Genomic DNA, 24,276 nt, shown 5'->3' with positions numbered 1-24,276 from the left:
CACAGAACATATTTACATAGGTCCAATTTTAAATATTAATGTTTTATAATTTCTCAATTTTACCTGGACATCAGAAGTGCTAGTCCAGTGTTTCCCGATGCGGAGTCCACAGACCTCTAGGTGTCCAGAATTGTACTGTGGAGGGATGGGGGGGGGTCTACAGAAAGTTGAGGAAAGAAAAGAGAAAGTAAGGATCTGGCCCATCATGGGACTGGAACTTTCTATCAGGTGATTCTTGCCCTGGACTTGCTGTTTGCAACCAGCTGCACACAAGCTACCTCCTGTCCTGGGGATGGGATCTTGATACCCCCGGAGGCACCATCTATCCTTCCACCGCCAGCTGAACTTCCATTTACACTCCAATCCTCTCCCTCCTCCCAGTCCCAGAGTGGGCCTGATCCTTACTTTCCTTTTTTTTCCCTCCCCCAGGGCACTGGGCCCAGCCAAGGTTGGAATGCAGGGGCAGGAGCTACCTTTGGCCACAAGAGCCTCCTTGCCATATCCTCAGTGGATGGAGGGAGTGGGAGCCGAAGAAGCAGCACGGGCCAAGGGACATGTTGGCTTCTAGCTCCCCTTGCGGGGGGAGGGGGAGAGTCTATAACATTTTAACAGATTGAAAAGGGGTCCATATGCTCAAAAAGATAGGGAACCACTGGTCTAGTCTCTTTACAATATTTAGGCTAGCACCTTCCATAGAGATTTGATATTACTTCGTTTCTTTTGCTGTAATTGTTTTATTTCTATTTACATGTTTTGTACAGGTATTAAAACTCCTTAAAATAAAAAGCCTGTGATACTTGGTACACCTGACTTAGTGATTGCATTCCACTTTGCCAAGGATCAGCGTGGAAACTGGTTTCTCGTTTATTTTTAATGCTGCAGTGCTTGGGCATTACATCAGGCCCCATGTTGCTTGTTTAAAAACATCAAAATACTTAGATGGGAAAAAATGTCTTAGCGTTGAGCGTTAACCAGCTTCACCCCACACTCATCACAGAGCTCGTGCCCCCAGAGCTGCTGCCCGGCCAGAAGGGATTATCCTTCCCTGAAGCCTGGGCGGTGATGGCGTCACAGTTCACTGCGATGACGTAAGGGCAGCAGCGGCAGCAGCACGTGCTGGATTCATCAGGCTGAACCGCTGTCGTCTTCCCCCGCGCGGCCATGGACGGGGGGGGATAATCCCGCCACCATCCCCCCTCTAGCTGCTACGGGCCGGACCCGGCCCAACCTCCCCCTTCCCAGCTGTGATTCTTGGGCAAGCGCTGCTCCTCTCGTGCGGGGAGATGGGTCCGTCCCCCGGCGCAGCTCCGGGGGGCCCCGCCCAGGAAAGGGCCGGGCGGCCATGAGACGCTCCGCTGCCTTCCTAGAAAGAGCCCGAAATCTCGGCTCCTCGAGGGCTGGGCTGCGGCCTGCAGGCGGAGCTAAGCCAGCAGAGCCCCAGGCGCCTGGGCGCGACCATGGAGCGGGCGGAGCGCGGTAAGAGCCGGGGGCCCAGGCCCGCGCCGTGGGAGGGCCGGGCGCGGGGGAAGTTCTGGGGTCCGGCTCAGCCCGAGGGCGACGAGGCCGGGATAGGAGAGGGGTGAGGGAGCGGAGGCAAAGTCTGCGCCCAGCCCTGCCTCTCCCAGTCACTCCCGTCACGCTGTTTCCATGAGCTGTGGCGGGCGGGAGGCGCTGCCTAGCGGTTCGGGGGCGGGGTCTGTGGCACACGAGAGCAGCGCAGGCCGCCGGAAAACAGGCCTAGATGTGGGAGGAGGAGCTTCGAATGGCCACTTCGTTACGTCATCGCTGCTACTGATGTGACGTCATGCACGAGCGCGTTTGCGTCTCGTCACCCGCGGGGCACAATTAACCCTCCCTCCTTCTCCCGGGCCTGGCCGTGTTCTCTCTCCAGCAGTGCGCCGCCCTTCGTTCCTAGGTCGGTTGCTCTCGGCTCCGAGTCTCACTCAGACCCACCTACAAAGCCGGTTGCTTTGTGCAGTGGAGGGTGGGAATGTGCACGAGGGTCACGTGTCCCCAACCATAGAGGGGGAGGAGGGGCAAAGGGTCTCAGCACATCACGAGTCAGGGCTGCTCGAGAGAGCTCGCCAGGGCACCGTTTAGGGGCGCACTCAGGCGTCTGTCGTCTCCCTCACGTTTGAACCGTTGGGTTTCACACTTGAGGTCCGCTTAAAGCAGCGGTTCCCAACTGCTAGGCCGCGGCGGTTGGGGTACAGCGCTTCCGCAATGGCCGGTGGGAGAGGCGTGTCCTACCCCGCCTCTCTGCCAACCAGCGCCGGGCGGGGTTGGGGGCTCCTCGCGGACACAGAAGAACGGTTCCCTGTGAGCGCGGCGGGGCAGCCACCACCCCGAGGCAGCGCAGGACTAGTTGAGGGGGCGGGGTTAGGGCTGGGGCATCTGGGGTGGGGGGCTGGCGCTAAGGGGCTCTTGGGGACAGGTTTAATATTGGGGGCTGGCACTGGGGGGGTTGGATGAGGTGGGGCTGGGGTCAGTGGCTGGTGCTGGGGGGTAGTGGAGGGATGGGGGCTCTAGGGGTTACAGATGGCTCTGGGGGCCAAAGCTTTTGGTGGACTGATAACAAAATATGAATATGCAAATAAAATGTTACCAGTCCACCAAAAGTTTGTAAATGGGTTTGCTTGTCCCTGGTATAAAAAAGGCTGGGAACCACTGGCTTAAAGCACTTGCCCTAGCTCCAGAGACAGCTCTTAACTGCATCAGAGCTTGCCCTGCTCCCAGCTTTACCTTTTGGGCAGGGAGTTTGTTTATAAACAGAGGGAAGCAGAGTGATTAAGATAACAAAAGGCTTGTCATTCAAGTAATTGAAGGATCCTTAGATGTATATGAATGAATAGTGGTATAATCCATGGATCTGCATTTGAACTTACTCAATTTACTCCTAAAAGATCCTGGAAAAGTGGTAAACAGTGAAATGGCAAAATTTGCAAATTATACAAAATTACTCAAAATATTAAGTCCAAAGCTGACTGCAGAGATTTACAAAGGAGTCTCACTGAACTGAGTTGTTGGGCAATACAAGGGTAGATGGAATTTATTGTTGATGTATGCAGAGTAAAGCAAGTGGAAAAATATAATCCCAATTATACATACAAAAATGATGGAGTGTAAAATAGCTGTTACCACTCAAGAAAGAGATCTTGGAATCATTATTGATAGTTCCCTGAAAACATCTGCTCAGTCTTCAGTGGCAATGAAAAATCTAATAGAATATTTGGAATTGTTAGGAAAGAAATAGATGATAAAGCAGAAAATATAATATTGTCTTGATGTAAAGTCATGGTATGCCCACATCTTGAATACTGCATGCAGATCTGGTCGTCCCAATTAATTAAATATATTGATGATTTGGAACAGCGAAAATGGCGATCGGGGCTTTTTTGCGGAAAACTGCGTCTAGATTGGCCACGGACGCTTTTCCGCAAAAAGTGCTTTTGCGGAAAAGCATCCTGCCAATCTAGACGTGCTTTTCCGAAAATGCTTTTAACGGAATACTTTTCCGTTAAAAGCATTTTCGGAAAATCATGCCAGTGTAGACGTAGCCCATATGTTTAGAGGTTGAGTACTATCTTTCAGGGATATATCCTCCAATTCCTCTCTATCCCTCCTCACCATTCCTCTTCAGTAGTCTTTTGGGGATAACCTTAAGAACAGCCAAGACTAGGAGATTTTTATCTTTTTTTTTTTTAACTAGTAAACTAAATCCCCAGGAAGAATTTGAATTTGGACTAAGGATGTAAAGGGTTACCCAATAAGCGTTACCTTACCGGCATGCTTACTGGGGTAACCAATTAACTGGTGCCTGGTTGGGCTGGAGCCTGTAGCGAGGGGCAGCAGCTGCAGACAGGGGGCTGCTCCAGCCCAGCTGGGCCCACTGCCCTGCAGGGCTGCTCCAGTTGCCCCCCCCACCCTCCCACATGCAACATGGCATGCCAGCTCACTGGTTTAATAGTTTAATATGTTAACACTGTAAATGGGTTTTTACATCCCTAATTTGGACTTCATGTATTGTGTAGATTACGTTTTTAGAGCAGGTTTGGAAAGGCATCTGCCCGATATCTTTCTTTTTTCTGTTGCAATGGTAAGAAATTACTTAAAACTTTTCTTCATGTATGGACTACTTACTTTATATATTATTATTGACATAGGAGCTTGGAGTGAAAATATATTGGATTATTTTCTGAGTACTAACCAGATTAAAACCAAAGATGGAGCAGAAATCATCTGGTACCATGCAGCAAACAATAAGTCACAAATGAAAGAAGCAATTCAAAGTAAGTACTCTTTGTGTATTTTTGACAAGGACCAAATCCCCAAATAAATAATCTTATGCCGAATAAAAATTTTACACAGAGAAAATTTATAAATTCACCCTCTTTATCAGTGGAAGAGAGATAGGCCCAGTGGTTGCTCTCCTTCAGGTAACAATTATTTTCACTGAGCTTGATAACAAACAAAAGTATTTTTATGTAGAATAAAAAGTAACATTTAAGTGATTACAAGTGAAAACAGACAGATCAAAGTAAGTTACTAAACCAAAATAAACTAAACACACCTGCTATGACTTCTATACCATGCACTCCATTCCAACCATTTGGGTTGATTAGTGCTTACCACACCTTTTATCCTTTTTATATACCAAAGTGTGTATTCAGCTATAGGTTTTCCTTTTTCTTAAGTAAAGTGTTCCAGTTAAAGTGCTCCTCCAAATTGTTTAAATCTTACCATTCACAGGTGGCCATTAGTTGTGTGCTCCTTATTTCTGGGTGGCTAACTTGAAACCCTATGGTTTGACTTGTGGAAGTGTTGCACATTCACAACTGTAACTGAAGTACATGAATGCTGTGCTTTGAACATATAAATCCTTGCTACTATGAAAAATCAGATCTTAGGTATCTCAAATTGGACACCCACTTTTGACTTAATTTATCTCTACCTCAGCTCTGCACTTTAAAGTGTGCGTAATCCACCTCTGTCACTTGACAGGAGTGTTAAAATAAATCAGTTAATGTTTGTGAAGCATTTGGATTCTGTAGTGATGAGTCCTGTAGAAAAGCCCATATTCAGAGTACAGTTGGATAGTGTGAAGTAAATAAAGACTATGGTCACATGTAGCACAATGGGGATATAGCTAAATATTGAATAGCTGTTCATCAAGGCTGTGTCTAGATTGCACCCCTTTTCTGTAAAAGGGATGCAAATTAGACACAGCCTAATTGCAAATGAAGCGGGGATTTAAATCTTCCCTGCTTCATTTGCATAAACATGGCTGCCGCTTTTTTCCGGCTCGGGGCTTCGCCGGCAAAAAGCGCCAGTCTAGACGGGGATCTTTCGGAAAATAAAGCCTTTTCCAAAAGATCTCTTATTCCTGATTTTAAGAGGAATAAGGGATCTTTCGGAAAAGGCTTTATTTTCCGAAAGATCCCCGTCTAGACTGGCGCTTTTTGCCGGCGAAGCCCCGAGCTGGAAAAAAGCGGCAGCCATGTTTATGCAAATGAAGGGGGGAAGATTTAAATCCCCGCTTCATTTGCAATTGCGCTGTCTAATTTGCATCCCTTTTACGGAAAAGAGGTGCAATCTAGACACAGCCCAAGTGAGCACCATCAGTCCTGTGCACTGAATATGGAAAAAATAATATGTAATCATATAATTAAACACTATCATAATGCATACGTAGAAAGAGGTTGAATTAAGATTGCATAGGCAATCTTAATACTGGCATTTCCTAACTTTGGAGTGCTTGACTTTGTAACCTTATAATGTTCTTTTAATGTAGTTTTTTGTGAGTAATATGTAATGTACAAACACAAAATCTGCAAAGTTAGACCTGGACATGTCATCATATTAATGTTTTAAATAAACAGGTGCTGCTCATATGGTAGAAGCAGATATTCTTCTTTGTGGTGAGGAAGAAGGAAATGGTGAACCAATCATGGCTCATCCTCCTGAAACAAACAGTGACAACACATTACAGGAGTGGCTAAATGAGATTGTAAACACTAAAAAAGGCATTAAGCTGGATTTTAAGAGGTATGTAAAAAGATTCACAAGGACTCTGCATTATTGTTATTTATTAATAGTAGGGCAAACTTCTGTTTACAGAACATTTATTAACTTTATTAGGGGGCTATGCCCTATGCTCACTGAGCGGGATGCTACGGGAAAAGGGGATGTTGGGTGCAGGGTAGCTGTGCAAAGACACCCCCACCCTACTTTGGCGAGGAAGGATGCTGCAGTAGCTGGGAAGGGGTTAGGCGGACAGAGGACGTGGGGTGCTGCCGGAGGTGGGTAAGGGAAGGGGCTGGTGCGGTGCAGGGGGTGGGGAATGTAGCAGAGACCAGGCAGGCACAGGATGGGGCTGGCAGGAAGCAGCAAGAGGGGGGCACTGCAGGGACCAGGCACAGAGAGGGGCAGGAGATGGAGGCTTGCCCCTTAAAAGGTGTATGTACTTGGGGGGCTGGAAAAGGGTCTTTGAAAGGGAGCCTACCCAGGGACTGTTACCTTGAATTCTCCCAGCTGCAAGTGAAGTCTTTTGTAGATGTGCTTTGAATATTTAATATGTTATCAGAAAGTTTAGTGCTCTAAAAAAATCAGACCAATGCCATCAGAATTGTTTTACTTTGACAAAACATTAAATAACTGGCGTGAGTCATTGTAACATCTCGTATAAAACAAAAGGAAGTGAAAGATGCCATACAAACATTAAAAACAGGAAAAGATGCAGGTGAGCACCAAGTCACTGGGAAAATACAGAAAATTTGTGATAAGACAGATCATAAAATCAACAAACTTTTCAGTAAAATTTGAGACCAACAACGAGGTTGCAGAACAACAAGGAAAAAGGCATTGTAGTCAAAATACAAAAAAAAAAAAAAAGTGACCTAAAATGATTGCTATAACTGGTGAGATGTTATACTCCTTTCAGTGACAGGTAAAGTCTTTTGCAGTATCTTTAAAGCAGACTACAGTATTTCTGGAAGAATTCAGTGTCCAAAATTTAAATAGTCTACTCTCAGTATTTTAAAGTTTTGCATATTTTAGTTGTAAAAATAACACATAATCAGACCAGTTTAATTTATTTTGGTAATGTATTTCAAAAAATCTGTCAGCAAGTATGTCTGTAATAATACAGAAAATAAAAAAAATTCAAGAAGTATTTTTTGACTAATAGATTTCATATTCGGCATATTAATACAGAATTTTGAGTAATAATTCATTTAAACTACAATACGGGAATATATATTTCTCATACCTCTCAGAAATAGTACAAAAGGTTGAGGGGAGTCCAGGAGTAAGAGAGGAGCATATGGACAGGAAAGTAATTGCTCGGAAGGAGTTTGGATGTGAGCCTGGAGGGTTGTTGGGTGTGGGTGGGAGAAATATGGAATTTTTTTTTGGGGGGGGGGAGGTTTGTTACAGAGCCTCTTCTATGCAGATCCTGAGTAATGCCTAGCTTCTCTCATTCAGTCGGGCACATTTGCTGCTGTTCCCATGTATCCCTGTGCAACCGCCTCCCTCATCCCCATGTATCCTTGCACCACTATTCCCATTCAGCCCTCACCCCAATCTCTCTCCCCAACTAGCCCTTCTGAACATTAGTCTGTGAGATCATCCAGCAGACCCATGTGTCCCATGCTGTCCATCCTTCCATGTCCCAGGCCTCCTGACCTGGCACCAGGAGCAGGGCACTACGAAGAACACAACCTCTTTTCTTTCCTGTCTGTAGCTGGGGCTGCTCTGATGCTCTCTGTTCTGGCAGCACAGCAGCCTCTGGTGGTCCAAAGAAATTCTGCTGCAGTTATGCATTTTCTTCAGAGAAAAAAAAATTCTGCACGGGAATGAATTCTGTATGTGCATAGTGGCACAGAAATCTCCCAAAAATACTAAAAGAAACTGCTAATGTAAAGCTAAGGGAAGAGCAGATTGAATTTTGACTGAGAAGATCATGATTTTCACCCTAGATTAATTGAAGAGGGCACCGAATGGCAAAAACTATTAATCATTCTACCATTTAACTGCATTTGACGGTTTCTATTGTGATTCACTCTGGAACATTTTGTCAGGAATCGTGACCTGCAGCAGAGCTCATCTCTGGGTAACCTGATTAGTACAGCTGGTCTGCAGCAGGTAGCCTGATTAGCCACAGTGCCTGGCTGCAAGGGCCAGCAGACTCACCACCACCATCAGCAGTTTGCTGCTTTTTAGTGCTCATGTATATGTACCTGTTCCTGTGTTAGGGTACGTATAGACTACAGGCTTTTGTCGACAGAAGTTTTGACTAGACTACATCAAGCAGATAGACAAAACTATTTGCTTTGTCGACAGAGAGTGTCCAGACTGCAGGACACTCTGTCGACAGAAGAAAGTACCCGGAACTGCTTCTTCCAGGTCACAGGGGCAGCATGTACTTCCTGGTGCTGCTGCCTGCCCTTTGCAGAGAAACATGCTAAAAGGAACTCCCCCTCCCCCCCGACTAGCCGTTGCTCTGCTGCTGCAGCTGCCTTGCTTATCTCCTAGAGGGACAGCAAAGTTTCTGCAATGCTTGCTTGGAGTGCCCTGCTTCCTGGCACAGCACAGCAGTGGGGTTTTTTTTTGTGGGGGGGAGGGGGGAAGGTTTTTCCAAACCTTTGTTTGCCATGGAGCGAGAGCTTCCCCTGGGCAGGCGCTGGCCCCGCTCCACGGTGCTTCAAATGCTGCTGCAACTGCATGAGACTTTCATGCTGTTAATGCCTGGTCCGGATGCTGAACCCAGACTGGAGCCGCTCCTTCAGAATGCAGCAGCACTGTTCCTGCCTCTGAACTTTATCCTGGAGAGGCAATTTTGGAGGATGGAAACAAGTATGGACTGGTGGGACTGGCTCGTAATGGAGCAGTGGGATGATCAGGCTTGGCTCCGAAACGTCAAGATGCAGAAGTCCACCTTCCTGGAGCTCTGCAACTGGCTTGCCCCCATCCTGAAATGACAGGACACCCACCTGCGCCCTGCCATCCCGCTGGACAAGAGGGTAGCTATTGCCCTCTGGAAGCTGGCCGCTCCTGATAGCTACCGGTCAGTGGGACACCAGTTTGGTGTGGGGAGATCTACTGTTGGTGCTTTATTGATGGAGGTAAGTCCCTTGGGTCGAAGGGGGTGCAGTCCGTAAGGGGACTGTAACAGAAAAAGGGTGGGTGGGGGGCTCCTGTGCCTTACACCATCATACTATTGGGAGCAATCACTGGGGGGGGAGGGATACTGGGGCTTTGGGGGGGGGGGACGGTCTCCCAAGGACTTGGGCAACCCCTCTTACTTCATATTCTGTGTGTGTTTGTATGTGTTTATTTCTGCAGGTGGTGAGGGCCATCAACTCTCAGCTGCTGAATCGGATTGTCCACCTTGGAGACCTAGACACCATCATGGCCGGTTTTGCAGGGCTAGGATTCCCAAACTGCGGAGGAGCGCTTGATGGAACACACATTCCCATCTGTGCACCACTCCATCGAGCCGCCTGCTTTATCAACAGAAAAGGGTACTTTTCTATTGTGCTGCAGGCCCTGGTTGACCACCATGGACTATTTATGGACCTTTGTGTGGGGTGGTCAGGCCGGGCACATGATGCTTGGATCTTCCGCAATTCGCACCTGTACGAAAGGCTGCAGACAGGAACCTTCTTCCCACAGCGAACCTTTGCTATTCGGGATGGAGAGATGCCGGTCTGCATTGTGGCCTATGCAGCGTACCCTCATGCCCTGGCTTATGAAGCCATACACAGGGCATCTGACCCCTAGCAGGGAAGTGTTTAACGCGCACCTGACACGCACGTTTACAGGTGGAATGCACATTTGGCCGGCTGAAGGGAAGGTTTAGGTGTCTGCTAACTTGCCTTGACATGGGGGAACACAATATCCCAGAGGTGGTGGCAGCATGTTGCATCCTCCACAACCTGATGGAGGGCAAAGGGGAGGCCTTCCTCCCAGGTTGGGGGCCAATGGCTGAAGTGAAGGAGAGGCGGTTTGCTCAGCCTCAGACAGCTGCCGTTTGCCAAGCCCATCAGGTGTGGGTTCGCATCCGGGAGGCTCTGCGTGAACGCTTCTCAGCTGGAGCCCAGTGACTCCCCAGGGTATCCCCAATAGGGTCTGTGGCCCTGGGCCCCCCTGTCCCAAAACCTTCCCTCCCATAATCCATCCCTGCATCAGCCTCCAAGCAGTTAAGACACACACATCATGTTAAATATGAAAAATATAATGTTTATTAACAAGTAAAGTTAGAATTAGGAACTGTTATAAAACATAGTATTGTTCAACAACTGTTAAAAAATAAACTTTTTTTGGAACTATTAACCTGTGGTAGGAGGGGGGATTTCAACCTGGAGGGAGGGAGGAAGGGCAGACAACTTAAGGGTAATGGCGGTATCGCCTGGGCTGCAAGACTTTGCCACCTCTTGTCCGTGGACCCTGCCGTCCTCGGGCTCGAGTTGGGGCTGAAAATGACTCTGCTCTAGCCGGGGAGGAGGAAGGGGGGTCAGAGGGGGCTGGAGCTGGATGGGCAGGAGGAGTCCCCAGGGGGAGAGGACCTGGCACACCCAGGGCCTCCCGGACGGTGGCACACATTGCGCTCCACTGCTGGAGGAAGTCCTCAAGCAGGCGAGTATGCCAGCGAGCCTCCTCCCTGGGTCTTTCAGCCATGGTCTCCTGCATTTTGGCCATAGTCCCCTCAATGTTCTCCATCACCTCCACATGCCTCCGCAAGAGGTCATTATAGGCCCTCCAATGCCTGCAGGTGCTGTGGAACCGGGTGAGTGGTGGCACAGGTGTCGCTCGGCGGTCAGCAGCAGCAGGTCCGGCTGTGGAGGAGAAGAGGGAGAACCGATCAGTGTTAGCAATTCACACACAAGTCCTTACAACAAGGGATGGGAATGTTGTTACTGGTAGGCCACATCTGGCCCTGCCAGCCACCTCGGCTGCACAGGGGCCCCGTTGTGGCTAGGACAATGTCCACCTCCACTCCCTATATCCCCCCCTCCACCGTGGCTGTCCAGGACAGATCAGTGTGCAGGACAGGGGCCTGCAGCACCTTGGATCTCCCATGGCCTCCACCCACATACCCAACACCTGTCCGCCTGCTTGCACATGCACAGAGAGATGCAAGCTGTCCAGGAGGACCAAGATGTGAACATTGCTCTGCATCCTTTCTGCTCCCACCTCCCCTGTTCTGTGTCTGTGACCCTGACTGCACTCATCTGATGTTCCTTCACCAGCGTCAGAGGATGCTTGCGAGGCTTCCTGGGTCTCTGGGACAGGCTGCAGAGTCAGGGTCAGGGTGTCCTCCGTCTGCTCCTCCTCCACATCTTCCCTGGGAACCTCCTGCCGGCTCTGCTGCACCCGTGTGTGCAACCCTGTCTCCACGAGCACCGGTGCAGACGTAGGTTCCTGGCCTCCCGGGATGCGGTCCAGTTCATTATAATAGGCTCAGTGCACCGGGGCTGCACCTGATGCTGACCTCTGTTCTCGGGCCTTCGTGTATCCCTGCCGAAGCTCTTTGACTTTCGCCCGAACTTGTTGCAGTGTCCTTGGGTGGTGCCCTTTATCGGCCAGCCCCTGAGCCATGTGGTTGTAGATGTTGGTGTTCCTGCGCCGGGTGTGCAGGGCCTGGACCGCTTCCTCCTCCCCCCACAGTTCGAGCAGTGTCAGGACCTCTGGCCCTGATGAGGCTGGGGCTCTCTTTTCTCGGCTGTGGGCACAAGGGCTGGCTCCCTCGAAGGTCCTTGGGGGCCTCGTGGATCTGGAGCTGCACACATGGCCACATGCAAGTGAAGCTGGGAGAGCTGTGTGCTGACAGGCTTCCTCTGTGGCCAGCTTCCTGTCACAATGCCTGCCAGGGATGTCTGTGCCTTTAAAACATGGCTACAGACAGGAACAAGAAGAGGTTTTTCCTGAAGAAGGGCTGTCCAGCAGGGGGTTTCCTTGGAGGTATTTTTCTGTTGACAAAAGACCCCCGCGTCCAGACTGCCCTTTTTGTCCACAGAACTCTGTCGACAAAGGCGTTATGCCTCGTAAAATGAGGTTTACCCGCGTCGACAAAACTGCTGAGTTCTGTTGACGTTATGCGGTAGCGTAGACACAGGTATAGTTTTGTCGACAAAAGTCCACTTTTGTCGACCAAACCCTGTAGTCTAGACACACCCTTACTGTGTTTCTGCTCCCCTGTCTTTCCTCTGTTCTGCTGCTGCCTTGGACCCCTTCTTGCCTGTTATCCCATTCCTGACTTCCAGCTTGAACTATGTATCATGCCCCCCCATGTTTTATGAATACTGGCTCATGAATATGCATAACTCAAAGATGCTTTATGCAGAACAGGTGTTAAATCATTATAACATATCATTTTTAACTTTAAAATCTGCGGAAAAACTTGCTAGCTGTCTACACTGGCCGCTTGAATTTCCGCAAGAACACTGACGATCTCATGTAAGATTGTCAGTGTTCTTGTGGAAATACTATGCTGCTCCCGTTCGGGCAAAAGCCCTCTTGCGCAAATGCTTTGTTTTGCGCAGTATTGTTTTGCACAAAAAAGCCCCGATCGCGAAAATGGTGATCGGGGCTTTCTTGCGCAAAACCGCGTCTAGATTGCTTTTGCGGAAAAGCGTCCGTGCAAATCTAGATGCTCTTTTCTGCAAATGCTTTTAACGGAAAAACATTTCCGTTAAAAGCATTTGCGGAAAATCATGTCAGTCTAGACATAGCCTACTTGTTTTTAAAGTTTATCCTGAACAGATTAACTCAGCTACCCCTCTGAAGCTGATAAATGAAGAAAACATTGAAACCTTTTTGTGCTGGACATAAATTAATATTTTATTTTACTTAAAATGAAGTTTGAGTTAGAGTCAAAATGCTTTATTTAATAATTTAAATTAAACCATTCTCTCTAGCTGCAACACTAGAAAAATGGCTCAGGTGAAATGTAATTAATGGTGAGTTATAATTAGCAACTGGTGGTCCATGGAGAAGTTTGCATTGGCCTGTGGACCCCCTGGCTCAATAAGGTTGAGAATCACTGAAATAGAGGTACCCTTAGTCTCTCCCCCAGAGATGACCTCCCCATGCTCTCTGTTCCTCCAAAAGAGCCCACAGAGAGATCGGGTCTGTTACCATAGTGGTGAAATCACTGTCACTTAGGTGTGGATGATGGGCTGACTTTTTGTGAGTCTTCCTCATCTAAGCAGTTTATGATTTTTTAAATGTGTTAAGATGCCAGATGAAGACACTTGGTGCATCCATAGAGATGCAGGATGTATTGTCTCTCTCCAGAGAGGGTTGTGTCATGGTGAAAAAGCCCTTTGTGAGCTATGTGAAGAGGTGAGATGTTTTGACTTCCAACTTCAAAGGAATTTGTTCTGTCTTTGGGCTGCACATTGCCTAGACTTGAGTGGACTTAGCTGGGACAACACATTTCTGAGTTATTCTGACACAAAGTGAAATTTGTGCTGAAGACTCCACATTCAGTGAGAGAAAACACTGTTGTCAGAAGTAAATTCAAAGTTTCTCCAAATATCTTGAAAGATCATCTCTGCCAGGCACTGGGGCTTTGACTGATTGGTCCCTTATATTTTTGAAGGATGACTAAATATTGCCTGGATCTTCTTGGGTAATATCAACAGATTGCTTTGTACCCAATCCTAGCTTAAAATTAAATAGGATAAGGCGCTTTGGAAGCAGGTCGGGAAGTGGTCTCATTTGGCAATTATTATTAGCTGTTATTTACATAATATAGGCATTGCCATCATGGTATTGACATATACATTTCTCAGTAGCTTTATATATAAAATAACCCAGCCCCATTGATCTCCATGGGCAATATACCTTTCAACCAGTGGTAGTGAGGGTTAGTGACCTGGTCTTCTCCACGCTGTAATTGTCATGGTTCAGTATTGTCATTCTGACTTGTGGAAATTGAGGACATTTGATAATTTTGCAGTAACTTCAAAAAATGCAGTTGCAATACATCTCATTGGGGATGTAAAATCCCATTAATCAGTTAACTGGTTAATGTTAGGTCACACTGGGGCTGCCACTGGCTCCCAGCCCCTTCCGGAGCTGCCCTTGTCCATAGCAAGCTGGATTTCCCAGGGAGAGAGGCTGCTCTGGATACTGGCGCAGTTCGTGCCTGTGGGGCCCCTGAGTTCCCCAGAGACACGGGCTGATCTGGATGAGCACAACCCCTGTTGGCAGCAGGCCCTCTGTGACCCTGGAGCAGCCCCCTTCCTGAAGTAGGTGGGGATTTGCTCCAGCCCCCTCTGATTACCAGTTAATTGGAACCAGTAGGCAACATCCATTAAGAGGACTATGGAAGTTGTCCCATGAAATTGTGGGATAGTTCTGGATGATTCCCAGACTCTTGAGTCAAATGGGGCTGCATCTACACTGCAGAGTAATAGGTCTTAGATCTTGGATCTCATCTTGAATCGAGGTTTGACCGATAGCACTGCACTGTCATGGGACCCTAGGTCTGGACCCTGGGTTAATGCAATTGCAGTGTAGTTGCATGGGGGGCTTCTGTGGGGTCCAAATCCATCCCTATAGGCAGAGGATGGTGGGAGGAGTTCTTGGGGGGGGGGGTCACATGGCACCCTTAACTTCTGGTCATGCGTTCATCTTGACTCCGGAAATACTTTCCTAGGGGTAGGACTTCCTGTGCCAGATCGGTGAGGCGTAAGGGGCAAGGGGGGTGGCCAATGGTTTCAGGGGGTGTGGCCAAGGTGTCCCTAATTTTGGTTCAGAAAATATGGTCACTGTACCCAGAGGGCAGGAAGATAGGTATCGGCATAATCAGTACACCGGCTGACAGTTCCAAGAGGACCTGTGTGATCCAACCCATCACACTGTGGCTTTGCTTCTGATTGCTAGCTACATACTATGGATGTAATAGGATAACCGTATATACGGTTAACCGATAATCTTGGTTACACACAGGCTTCCAGTCTGCCCCACTCTTGGGGGGCTGGCTGTAATCCGTTGCTGCTGGCTCTATGTCCTGCTGGGAGAGTAACCTGAGAGATGCTGCTCTTTTGGACAGTAGTTCTTTGGATACAGTTGTTCAAATATTGGAGAGATATACTGGAACCTTTTGTATATTTCTCCTGTTGGTTATTTCTGTAATCTTTGCCAGCAGTGTGATTGATCATGTAGTTCCACTTTTTATATGCTGGCTTTGGACACTGGGCATAATTGAGGCAGATTCCCACTCTGTTCAGGAAGGGTTTGGGTGTTTTTTAAAATATACCTACTATTTAAGTAATAAAAACATGCTGTTATATATACTCAGTTCACTTAAGAGGAGTTGTTTTAGATCTTTAATGGATATAGTTTTCTTTCTTGGTTAATATTTTAGCTTTTTTTCTGCTTGCATATAACGTGCTTTCATTAGGAATCAATAGGATACTTTCCTTTTGCTTAGATAAGTTTCTTATACATTGAGCTGTCTATAGTACAGCTGCTACAGTGCTGCACTTGCTGTAATGTCGATGCTTTCTAGATCAACTGAAGGATTTTTTTTTCTGTAGTTGTAATTAATCCACCTCACCAAGAGATAGTAGCTAGGCTTACAGAAGAGTTCTTCACATAATGCTTATCTCCATCTTCCACTTGTAAAATTTTCGCACAAGAACATTCATGCTTTTTCCCTTGCTGCCCCTCCTATTTGGGAGATGGTCCTGGTAAGCATCCACAAAAATCAACTCCTTCTGAAAATACCTCCTTAAAACCCTCCTTTGCCGACAAAGCTCCGTGCGAAAAAAAAGCGGCAACCATTTTTATGCTAATGAAGCGGAGGAGATTTAAATCCCCGCTTCATTAGCAATTGCGATACGTCTAATTTACATCCCTTTTACGAAAAAGGGATGTAGTCTAGACGTAGCCATTGATTGTACTTATACTCCAGTAAATTCCAGTACTGTATTGGCAATTTTTTGTTTGATTTGTTAAAATTGAGAAGCCAAAACAAAAAAGTAGTTCTGTTGATACGTGTTTTAGTAGTTAAATCCCTGGATTGTCTTTGCTCATTTAAAGTGCTGTCATATGGGTAGAAATTGGGTAAATACTGCATTTTATTAATATCGGCAGAACTGACTTAAATGGCACCTGCGTCTTGTGTAGTCTTGCCTTAATTTTTATATTCATGCCCGTCAGTGTGAAAAGCTATTCGCATATATATTTGCATGTATATGCAACCACACTTAGGCTATGTCTAGACTGCAAGCCTCTTTCGAAAGAGGCTCTTTCGAAAGATACTTTCGAAAGAGCCTCTTTCGAAAGAGAGCGTCTAGACTGCACGCGGAATTTCGAAAAAGCAAGCCGCTTTTTCGAAAGAAAGCACCCAGTGAGTCTGGATGCTCTCTTTCTAAAAAGCCTGTTTGCTTTCAAGAACGCCTTCTTTCGAAAGAGCACTTTCGAAAGAAGGCGTTCTTCCTCGTGGAATTAGGTTTACCACCGTCGAAAGAAAAGCCGCATTCTTTCGATTTAATTTTGAAAGAATGCGGCTGCAGTCTAGACGCAGGTGAAGTTTTTTCGAAAAAAGGCTACTTTTTTCGAAAAAACCCCTGAGTCTAGACACAGCCTTAAGGTGCAGCCCTCGCCATATACTGTGAGTATAATTGTGGTCCCTGGGCCTTTCAGAGTTGAGTAGCCCTTCCCTAGAACTCTCAGTGAGAATGAAGTATTTAATAATCCATATCATGCAACAGTTCAGTATAAGATTTACCCACATGAGGTTTGTAATTTAGATATGAATGGGATGAGGCTTTATAAATGAGGTCCCTGGCAGCTGATTAACAGCATTGCCTAAACTAACCCAAGTTTCAATAGAGTATGTATGTATCGTATTTTTTTTGTCATATCACTAGAAATCTGTGCATTTATCTTTATAGTTTAGCAGCAGTTCAGCCATCTATGAGGCTTCTTGAAGGCATAAAGTTGCATCTGAAGCGACCTGTCTGGATTAATGCAGACATACTACCCGGACCTAACGGAAGTAATGCTGTTGTGGATGCAAAAACATTTCTAGACACTGTAACTTCATTCTTCCCAGATGTGACCTTATCTTTGGGCTGGACAACTGGATGGCACCCTCATCAATGCAATAAAGGTAAATATGGAAGATGTACATGCTACAAGGCTTAGTTTTCTCATTTGCCTCAATAACATGCAAATTGTTTTGTCTTCAGTGTTAGTTTTTAAAAACCGTAATTCATATAAATAGACTAACAGACAATTTTACTAAATGTATGTCATTTTGCAATTTATTTTGTATAGAGGTGGAAAATATGGTTTATGAATGTGTATAGATCCACTGTATTTCTATTGCTGAAGTTCACTATTTATTTATTTGACCTTCAGGGTTTTTATAGTGCTGAGGTCAATCCTTTCAGCTGTCAATATTCAGTCTCAGTTTGGACAAAACTCCCACTGAATTACTGCAAGATCAAGCCCTTAGTTATGAATGTTCCAAGAAATTAATCCTGGTTTAGACTTCTGCAATATTTTGGAATAATGAGATGATGCTAAACATAGTTTAAACAAGGTCCTAGTATATGACCTGCTTTCTAATTGTTTTAATTTTGTGAATCTAAATACTTTGCAAGGGTTTTGTAAATCAGGTCATGTTCACTCCAGCATTCCAATTATCCATGAAATTTAAAAAAGTGAAAACAAATCTGACTATCTAAGGAAGTGTAAGACAAGTTTAAGTATTTAATTACAGTTCATTTTATGCATACTGATACTACTAAGACAGGAGATTTTGTTTCACTCTTACCTCACTTTGTAATGAATATAAAAAAATAGTTGATCTTCTATGTATGCATCTGTTTATTTTCACACCAAATGACCTTTCCTTCAAAGATAGTAGGAAGCCTTTTTTATAAGCTGACAAATGGAAACTGAAGGCTTATCATGTGTGCACTTATAAAAACCAGCAAAACCAATACTGAGCAGCCTAAGACACCAAAGATAACATTTAATTCGGCCAATTTAACACAGGTGTACGGGATAGGTAAAACATAACTAGTACTGGACACAGATTCTAATGGATTGTTTCTGCTTTTGTGGAGATATATGATTATCGTGTAACTTCCTTTTCAGAAGTGGCATAATATGTTAGAAAGAGGAATGTTACAGTGAGATAAGGTGACAGTTAACTATGTATTGCCCTTGCCAGTAGCCTAGGTTGGTTTTTATCTTCCTGTAATCCAGTAAACATCACATCCTGTTGTGATGTTTAGGCAGGAGCAGCTATTTATGCTTGAGTAACAAGACTGTTTGATACTTCTCTCTCCCACTCTCTGCAGCACAGCATCCCAGAGTGCATTGCCCCAAGAGGTGATGTTGGTACTTTACCTGGACATTTAATTCCTTCCTTGGGCACTATGGGATATCAACCCAGATTTTTTCCCTCAGGCTACGTGTACACTGCAGCTTTTGTTGGCAGAGACAATGCAAATGAAGCAGTAATTAGCATTTCTCTCAATCTCATTTGCATAGTCTCTTCCGATCTGTTTTGTGGAAGAGGTTTTTGCGCAAAAAAGTAGTGTAGATGGGGCCATTCTGCACAAAAAAAACCTTTTGCACAAGAACCCTTATTCCTCAAAAAAGCAAGTATAGAGGATCTTGCACAAAAGGATTTTTTTGCGCTGTCTACACTGCATTTTCCACAAAATGGATCAGATGAGACTATGCAAATGAGAGTGCGAGAAATGCTAATGAGCACTTCATTTGCATTGTCTCTACGATAAAGACTGCAGTGTAGACGTAGCCTCAGAGTACCTTGTTCAAACAAAAGAGCAGTGTGATAGTTGTGAAGACACAAACACAGTGGATGATGCATGGCTGTTTGTGCAAAATGTGATTGTATGGATATACTGCAACTAGATATTTGAAGTGGTTATTACCTACATATTACATCACACTTTCCCCAAAATGTTTACAAACACTGATGCATCTTCACCAGTGACAGCAACAGTGAAACCACTGATGTAAACAAGATGCTGCTGGCCTCTAGTGTTTTTACCATTGTGATGTTATAGGTGGTACAAATAACAATGCCTGTAGTTAAGGTTACTTTACGCTTTCCATTATAACGTTTTCACCTGATCTATAATTTTGACATACTTCAGCCATTCAAGCTGAACTTTTCTGTGCTGGGTTTCTGCCTCAGGAAGATTTATTTTTTGAGGGAGGAGTTTTAACCATAATGCTCAACTAGTATCTCTGTGCTTTGAAACATAAACTTGAACTTTGGGACAGGGATGACTTGCAAATCACTGGTTGCACATGTTTAATAGAGATATGTTAGAGTTTGGCTTTCAAGTTCTGCAAAGATTCTATCTGCATTAAGTGTGTGCCATCTACACTGCCTGGGAGGATAGGAGTAGTAGGAGGGACAGGGGATTGGCAGGAGCCAGGGGGATAGCACTGGGGTACAGAGGCAGGAAGTGCAAATAAGAATAGAAGTAAAGGTGTGGAAGGATGATGGAGGGGAAATGGGTCTGTAATCACTGACCCTACAGACCCTAGAATTAACTCCGTTATCTTGAGTCTCCATATTCATTTTCTGTGCAATCTGCTGGCAAAGTGTGTCTCCTTTTCCCTCAAGTGGCAGGTCCACATAGCTTTCTGCTGTTACCAGTTACTCACCTCCAGTGGCAGAGGACTATGCTGTGGATCTAAATGTCCCAACCTTCCTGCTAAGCCATATTGAGAGATCAGTCTTGTTTCATATGATAATAAAAACGTAAATTGAAAAATAAGCACTGGAAATTATATCTCAAAAACTATATTAAAAATGAATTATCTTTCCAAATCCAAGCCCTCAGAAGCTAGGAAATGGCAAAATTAGGATTGTATATGCACAATGGACATACACATTATGACAGGGGTTCACAAATTACCTACTCAATGAGACCCACGGACTGCATTTTATCTTTTAAGGATCCACCATTAATCCTCCTCCTTGTTCCCTTTCTCAGCCCGTCAGCTCCCTGTTCCCACCCCCCCATGCAACCTATCCCCGTCCCCAGATCTTCTGCTTAGATCCCCCTTTCTGTTGCTCTTTCAGCCTTGCCTCTTTCTGCAGCTCCAGATGGCTCCTCTCTTTCTGTGGCAGGGCTGTAATAGCTACCAGGCTGCTGTCTATCTGCTGGCCCTGGCCACTTGCTCAGCCCTACTGCTGCCCATATCCCAAGGGCAGGCAAGAATTTTCACAGGGCGGCCACTTAGTATATTTTAGTACGTGGGCAGAGGTCAGCTCCACCTCTGGAAGGGGCGGGGCATATGGTAGAAGGGGCTGGGCTGGGGACTAGTCTCCCCTGCCCCCCCGAGTAGTCTGGGTTTGGAGTCTTTGAAGTAAAAACAGACCAAAGGGCTTGCAGATCCTGGCCCAGCTGCTACTACATTGTCTGGCAGCTGCCCAGGGTTGCTGCAGTTATTTAAAGGGCTCACACCTCCATCCCCTGCTGGGGTAGCACCATAACCGGTGAGCCCTTTAAATAGCTGCAGCAACTTTGGGTGGCTCCCAGGCAACATGGTAGCAGCGGTGCTGGGAGCTGGAAGCTGTTTAAATAGCAACAATGAAAAAAGGCTTTTGACTCCAGCCCCTGCTGGGGTAGTGCCACGACCAGGATCTATGAGCCATTTAAATAAGATCCTGCTGCCTGAGCCACGGCCTGAAAATTGGGTGGCACAGTTAGCAGGATATAAATAGAAAGTGGCCAGATGCAGTCTGTGGCCTAGATCAAAATGTTAAGGGGGCCAGATCCAGTTCCCAGGCTGAATTTTGCCCAGCCCTGCCATATCCTGTTGTCCACTAGAAGTGAGCCAGGGATCTGGGCAGTGGTAGCCCAGATGAAGTGGCTGGAGTAAGCAAGCAAACAGTTTCCTATCCCTGCCCTGTGTGTGCCCACAAGTTCTCAATTTACTTCTTCTTCCTTTCTCCCCTCCCCCGCAAGTGCTCTCCCTTCCCTTGGGCTCCAGACAGCGGCAACATGGAGCTTTGTGCAGGACAGTCTGCTGACTGCACTTTTCTGGCCCTTGCTACTTCCTTCCCTCTTTTGCCTGATTTCAGCTTCCTAAGAGAAGTGTGGGTGTGGGTGGAATGCTTATGGGCATGTGCAGCATACCGAGACCCTTCCTGCGACCCTATGGTGATTTGGGACCCTTCATCCACTTTATTATGATTCAGTCTTTGATTATATTTGTAAGTCTCACTGGCATACATCAGGGTAGTTAACACTACTGCTCGATAGACTTTAAGCTTTGTAGCAAGGCTTATTCCACGGCGGTCCCACACTTTGGTCAGCAGTCTGCCGAATGCAGAGCTTGCCTTGGCGACTCCGCAGTTGACCTCGATGTCAGTTGTCACTGAGTGGGAGAGGGTGCTGCCAAGATATGTAAATTGGTCCACTGCTTGCAGCTTTTGTCCCTTCACTGTGATGGTGGGCACTTGATGTTTAGCTTTCGGAGCTGGCTGGTGCATCACTTCGGTTTTCTTTTTGTTGATGAGAAGGCCGAAGTTGTCGCATGCTGCTGCGAATTTGTCCATGCTGGCTTGCATTTCCTGCTCTGATCCAGCATTCAGGGTGCAGTCATCAGCAAAAAGGAGATCTCGTAGCACAGTCTCCTTTATCTTGGTGACAGCCTGGAGTCTTCGCAGGTTAAACAGTTTCCCATCGGTCCTGTATCTCAGTCTAATTCCCAAGGAACTGTTCTGAAAGGCGTCTGACAGCATGGCTGAAAACATTATGCTGAACAAGGTCGGTGCCAGCACACACCCTTGCTTGACGCCGTTTGTGACGGGAAAGGCCTCTGAAGCTTCTCCATCATCCAGAACACGAGCTGTCATGCCTTCGTGGAACTGACGTACCATCAAGATGAATCTGTCAGGGCACCCAAACTTCGACATGATGCGCCACAGACCTTCGCGACTGACAGTGTCAAAAGCCTTGGTGAGATCCACGAAGATGGTGTACAGTTCACGATTCTGCTCTTGACACTTCTCTTGGAGCTGTCAGGCTGCGAAGATCATATCCACCGTGCCACGCTCTTTGCGGAAACCGCACTGTGTCTCGGGTAATAAACCCTGTTGCAGGTGGTCAATCAGACGATTCAGCAACACTCGTGCAAGGATCTTACCTGCGATGGAAAGCAGTGATATTCCTCTATGATTATCGCAAACTTGTCGATTTCCTTTCCTCTTGTAGAGGTGTACGATGGACGCGTCTTTCAGTTCCTGAGGAATAGATCCTTGATTCCAGAAGGACTGGAACAGCTGAGTGAGTTTGTCGACAAGCACTGCACCACCACCCTTATAGACTTCCACTGGGATCGCATCAGATCCTGGGGCCTTGCCACTGGACAGCTGGCTGATGGCCTGTAAGGTTTCAGTCTCTGATGGTGAGACATCCATGCTGTGGTTGATATCCGCCTGGGGCATTCTATCAATTGCCTCGTTATTGATGGAAGATGGGCAGTTCAGTACGGATTGGAAGTGCTCAGCCCAACGCTGTAAAATCAGAGTCTTCTCAGTAATGAGAGTTGCACCATCTGACTTCTGAGGATCCGGTGGCAGGATAAGGTGCCAGACACAGACGTCCTTTCTAGAGCAGGTCTGCCGTCAGTTTACACCCTGCTGATGAAAGCTCAGACACGCTGGGCAGGCCATGTTGCAAGGATGTCAGATCATCGCATCCCTAAACAGCTCTTCTATGGTGAGCTGTTTCAAGGGAAGCGATTGCACGGGGGACAAAAGAAGCGATACAAAGATACGCTTAAAGCCTCTCTCAAGTCCCTGGATATTGACACCACCTCCTGGGAGACCCTGGCACAAGACTGATCAACATGGCACACGCTGATCTACCAAGGCTGTCAAACATCTGAAGCCAGAAGGACAGCCATAGCACAAGAGAAGCGAGCACTCCGTAAAGCCAGAGTTGCAAAAGCTGCAACTGTGGTGCCCACACATGTCTGCCCGACATGTGGTAGAACATTCCGTGCCCGTATTGGCCTTATCAGCCATTTGCGGACACACCGTGGACAGTCCACAACCTGTTAGATGTCAAGGTCCTCTTCGAATACGATGGACGAACAACAACAACAACAACAACAACAACATATTTGTAAGCAGGGGCTGAACTGCTGCTTGCTATCAGCCAGCTAAACGGAGGGGTGGGTGTGCCCACTACAATTGTTTAGCTCTGCAAGGTAATTAACTGTTAACCGTTGACATGTAAATACTTCTCAGGAGAGAATCCAAGGTGTGGTTATGTAAATCCCATTCAGCCAGGGCTGATGGAGGGTCAGTGTTGGAATGGAATGTGGAGAATTGTGTATAATTTGGGACTGTTGTGGGGGTAACTAATCATGCTACCCCTAAATGTGGGAACTGTAAAACATGCCACCAGTGCTTGCAGGAGAGACACCACCATCATGGTAAGAGATCTCGGAAGAACAAGCCTCCCCCCTTCCAGAGTTGAGTAGACAGAGCTGGGGGAAAGGGTTAAAGGACTTGAGTCAGCCTGCTTCAGACTGGCCCAGCCTGCACCTTTCCCCCTTTGTTTTAAGGACAGACCTAAAGCAGACTCCCTGAGGAGTTTTTTTGTTTGCTAGTCCAGTGAAAGCTGGATTCATTTGGCAGCCCAGCTGGTGGCTAAAGAGTTGAAATCACTGAGAGTTGAAATCACTGGTTTGGCTGAGAGTTGAAATCACTGAGCTGAAATCACTGGTTTGGCTGAGAGCCAGACCTATTGCAGCCAGTGAAGTGGTGGTGGACCAGTCCTGTGGCGTGGAGCGGCAGCAGGCGAGGAGCGGCCATCAGCGGTGTGGTGTGGAGCAGCGGCGGGTGAGGAGCGGCCATCAGCGGTGTGGCGTGGAGCAGTGGTGGGTGAGGAGCGGCCATCAGCGGCATGGCGTGGAGCGGCGGCAGGCGAGGAGCAGTGACCAGCGGCAGTGTGGCGTGGAGCGGCAGCAGGTGAGAAGCGGCGACCAGTGGCGGCAGCAGACGAGGAGTGGCGACAGGTGCCCAGCGGAGCGTCCAGAGGTGTGGGACGAGACAGCTGGTGAAGCGTGGCGGAGTTTCATATAAGGTGCCCCCTATCTATCTCCCCCACCCCCATTTCTACCCAGGTTGGGAGGTGAAACCCTGCAGGTGAACTTTGAGACTCTGGGTGGCACGGACCAGGGACAGAGACTTTTGGGGAGTCGGACTCTGTGGACTTCGGGCGATTCTTGGCTGGGGTGGGGGCT

General features: G+C 46.9%; 1 protein-coding gene across 6 annotated transcripts in view; it reads left to right on the top strand.

The window, feature by feature from the left end:
- The first annotated feature begins 1,113 nt into the window (after positions 1–1,113).
- The window catches only part of FAM151B (family with sequence similarity 151 member B), a 58,479-nt gene continuing 35,316 nt past the window's right edge, over positions 1,114–24,276 (top strand). The window contains exons 1-4 of one of the 6 annotated variants that reach the window (XM_006124327.4): positions 1,114–1,476; positions 4,164–4,289; positions 5,880–6,045; positions 16,911–17,128. In XM_006124327.4, the coding sequence (XP_006124389.2) occupies positions 1,458–1,476; positions 4,164–4,289; positions 5,880–6,045; positions 16,911–17,128 (529 nt within the window). In that variant the 5' untranslated portion in view covers positions 1,114–1,457. Of the gene's footprint in view, positions 1,477–1,537; positions 1,916–2,014; positions 2,161–2,245; positions 2,320–4,163; positions 4,290–5,879; positions 6,046–16,910; positions 17,129–24,276 lie in introns of those variants that run through there. The other 5 variants (XM_006124328.4, XM_075932226.1, XM_075932223.1 and 2 more) reach the window with 5 other exon arrangements.

This window comes from Pelodiscus sinensis, chromosome 6 (assembly GCF_049634645.1).
Source record: "Pelodiscus sinensis isolate JC-2024 chromosome 6, ASM4963464v1, whole genome shotgun sequence".
Taxonomy (NCBI): Eukaryota; Metazoa; Chordata; order Testudines; family Trionychidae; genus Pelodiscus; species Pelodiscus sinensis.
This window is presented reverse-complemented; position numbering and strand designations above follow the sequence as displayed.